The following is a 3,562-nucleotide window of genomic DNA, read 5'->3' on the forward strand; positions in this document are numbered from 1 at the left end:
GGGGCTATGGGGGCTATGGGGGCTATGGGGGTTATGGGGGGCAATGGGGGATATGGGAGATATGGAGTCTATGGGGGATATGGGGGGGCTATGGGGGGTATGGGGGTTATGGGGGGCTATGGGGCTATGAGGGTTATGGGGGTTATGGGGGTCTATGGTGGTTATGGGGGGCTATGGGGGCTATGGGGCCTATGGGGTCTATGGGGGGCTATGGGGCCCTATGGGATCTATGGGGTGCTATGGGGGGCTATGGGGGTCTATGGGGGTCTATGGAGGCTATGGGGGGCTATGGGAGGCTATGATGGGCTATGGGGTATATGGGGGTCTATGGGGTCTCAGGGGATTTCTGGGCTCTATGGGGTTCTATGGGGCTCTATTGGGCTCTGTGGGGTCTATGGGGGTCAGTGGGTGCTCTTTGGGGCTCTGTGGGGTCTCTATGGGGCTATATGGGATTTCCATGAGGGTCTATGGGGTGTCTATGGGGGTCAACGAGTCTCTATGGGGTCTCTATGGGTGTCTATGGGTTCTCTGTGGGGTGTCTATGGGGGTCTATGGGGTCACTATGGGGTCTCTATGGGTCTCTATGGGTCTCTATGGGTCTCTATGGTGTCTCTATGGGTCCCTATGGGTCCCTATGGGGTGTCTATGGGGTCTCTATGGGTGTCTATGGGGTGTCTATGGGGTCTCTATGGGTCTCTATGGGTGTCTATGGGGTCTCTATGGGGTTTCTATGGGTCTCTATGGGTCTCTATGGGTGTCTATGGGGTCTCTATGGGTTTCTATGGGTGTCTATGGGTGTCTATGGGGTCTCTATGGGGTCTCTAGGGGTCTCTATGGATCTCTATGGGTCTCTATGGGTCTCTATGGGTGTCTATGGAGTCTCTATGGGGTCTCTATCGTTCTCTATGGGTCTCTATGGGGTCTCTATGGGGTCTCTATCGTTCTCTATGGATCTCTATGGATCTCTATGGGTCTCTATGGGTCTCTATGGGTCTCTATGGGTGTCTATGGGTGTCTATGGGGTCTCTATGGGGTCTCTAGGGGTCTCTATGGATCTCTATGGGTCTCTATGGGTCTCTATGGGTGTCTATGGGGTCTCTATCGTTCTCTATGGATCTCTATGGGTCTCTATGGGGTCTCTATGGATCTCTATGGATCTCTATGGGTCTCTATGGGTCTCTATGGGTCTCTATGGGGTCTCTATCGTTCTCTATGGGTCTCTATAGGGCCGGCCCCCCCCCCCATTGCTCCCCCTGCTTTCAGTCCATGCATGGGCCCCACCCCTCCCCCCCCCAGTGGTTTCCGGCCCCTCCCCCACGCACCGGAGCGAGGAAACCGCTTCCGCCCCACGGATGTGTGTGTGGGGGGGGGATGGGGGGATCTATGGGGCGCTATAGGGGGGTCTATGGGGGTCAATGGGGCTCTATGGGGCTATAAAGGGTGTGTATGGGGTGTCTATAGGGCTCTATAGGGTTTCTATGAGGCGCTATAGGGGGTCTATGGGGCTCTATAGGGGGTCTATGGGGCTCTATAGGGGGTATATGAGGCTCTATAGGGGGTATATGGGGGTCAATGGGGGTCTATGGGGCTCTATAGGGGGGGTCTAGGGGGATCTATGGGGGTCTATGGGGCTATAAAGGGTGTGTGTGGGGTGTCTATAGGGCTCTATAGGGTTTCTATGGGGCGCTATAGGGGGTCTATGGGGCTCTATAGGGGGTCTATGGGGCTCTATAGGGGGTCTATGGGGGTCAATGGGGCTCTATAGGGGGGTCTATGGGGATCTATGGGGGTCTATGGGGCTATAAAGGGTGTGTATGAGGGGTCTATAGGGCTCTATAGGGTTTCTATGGGGTGCTATAGGGGGTCTATGGGGCTCTATAGGGGGTATATGAGGCTCTATAGGGGGTATATGGGGGTCAATGGGGGTCTATGGGGCTCTATAGGGGGGTCTATGGGGATCTATGGGGGTCTATGGGGCTATAAAGGGTGTGTGTGGGGTGTCTATAGGGCTCTATAGGGTTTCTATGGGGCGCTATAGGGGGTCTATGGGGCTCTATAGGGGGTCTATGGGGCTCTATAGGGGTATATGGGGGTCAATGGGGGTCTATGGGGCTCTATAGGGGGGTCTATGGGGATCTATGGGGGTCTATGGGGCTATAAAGGGTGTGTATGAGGTGTCTATAGGGCTCTATAGGGTTTCTATGGGGTGCTATAGGGGGTCTATGGGGCTCTATAGGGGGTATATGAGGCTCTATAGGGGGTATATGGGGGTCAATGGGGGTCTATGGGGCTCTATAGGGGGGTCTATGGGGATCTATGGGGGTCTATGGGGCTATAAAGGGCATGTATGGGGTGTCTATAGGTCTCTATAGGGTTTCTATGGGGCGCTATAGGGGGTCTATGGGGCTCTATAGGGGGTCTATGGGGCTCTATAGGGGGTCCATGGGGCGCTATAGGGTGTGCATGGGGCTCTATGGGGACCTATAGGGTTTCTCTGGGCTGTTATGGGGCTCTATAGGGGGTCTATGGGGCGCTATAGGGTGCCTATGGGTCTCTGTGGGTGTCTATGGGGTCTCTATGGGCCCTTATGGGGCTCTATAGGGGGTCTATGGGGCTCTATGGGGCTCTACAGGGTTTCCATGGGGCTCTGTAGGGTTTCTATGGGACGCTATGGGCCTGTATAGGGGGTCTATGGGGTGTCCATGGGGCTGTATAGGGGGGCTATGGGGTGTCCACGGGGCTTTATAGGGTTTCTATGGGGCGCTATGGGGCTCTATAGGGTTGCTATGGGGCGCTATGGGGGTCTATAGTGTTTCTATGGGGTTCTATAGGGGGTGCATGGAGTGTGTATGGGGCTCTATAGGGTGTCTATGGGGCTTCATAGGCTCTCTATGGGGTGTCTATGGGGCTGTATAGTTATTCTATGGGGCTCTATAGGGTGCCTATGGGGCATCTATGGGCTCTATAGGGTTTCTAAGGGGTGTCTATGGGGTGTATAGGGTTGCTATGGGGCTCTATATGGTTCCTATGGGTCTCTATGGGAGTCTAGGGTGTCTATTGGGCTCTATGGGTGTCTATGGGTCTCTATAGGGCGCCTATGGGGCATCTATGGGTCTCTATAGGGTTTCTATGGGGTGTCTATGGGGTCCATAGGGTTTCTGTGGGGCTCTATAGGGTTTCTATAGGGCTCTATAGGGTTTCTATGGGGTGTATAGGGTTTCTATGGGGCGCTATGGGGCGCTATGGGGTGTCTATGGGGGGGGGCCCGGTGCCGGTACCTGAACCAGGGCGAGTCCCGCAGGCACTCCTCGAAGTCCAACTTCACCGGCATCGCTATGGGTCCCTATGGGGCTCTATGGGGCTCTATGGGGCTCTATGAGGCTCTATGGGGTCTCTAAGGGTCTCTATGGGGCTCTATGGGGCCTCTATGGGGTCTCTATGGGTCTCTATGGGGCCTCTATGGGGTCTCTATGGGTCTCTATGGGGTCTCTATGGGGCTCTATGGGGTCTCTATGGGGCTCTATGGGGTCTCTATGGGTCTCCATGGGGTCCCTATGGGGTC

The 3,562-nt window shown here is 55.2% G+C and overlaps 1 protein-coding gene across 1 annotated transcript; it reads left to right on the top strand.

The window, feature by feature from the left end:
• Positions 1 to 394: 394 nt before the first annotated feature.
• LOC130602564 (shematrin-like protein 1) lies at positions 395 to 1,678 on the top strand (the record flags this gene model as incomplete). The annotated part of the gene is given in 3 exon segments (XM_057415516.1): positions 395 to 484; positions 486 to 1,205; positions 1,640 to 1,678. Coding segments are annotated over 3 exon segments (849 nt in total), but the record flags the coding sequence as incomplete, so codon positions are not given.
• Between the last annotated feature and the right edge of the window lie 1,884 nt (positions 1,679 to 3,562).

Source organism: Pezoporus wallicus, unplaced genomic scaffold, assembly GCF_028554395.1.
Source record: "Pezoporus wallicus isolate ANWC-B61680 ecotype Strahan unplaced genomic scaffold, APGP_CSIRO_Pwel_v1 contig_8827, whole genome shotgun sequence".
Taxonomy (NCBI): Eukaryota; Metazoa; Chordata; class Aves; order Psittaciformes; family Psittacidae; genus Pezoporus; species Pezoporus wallicus.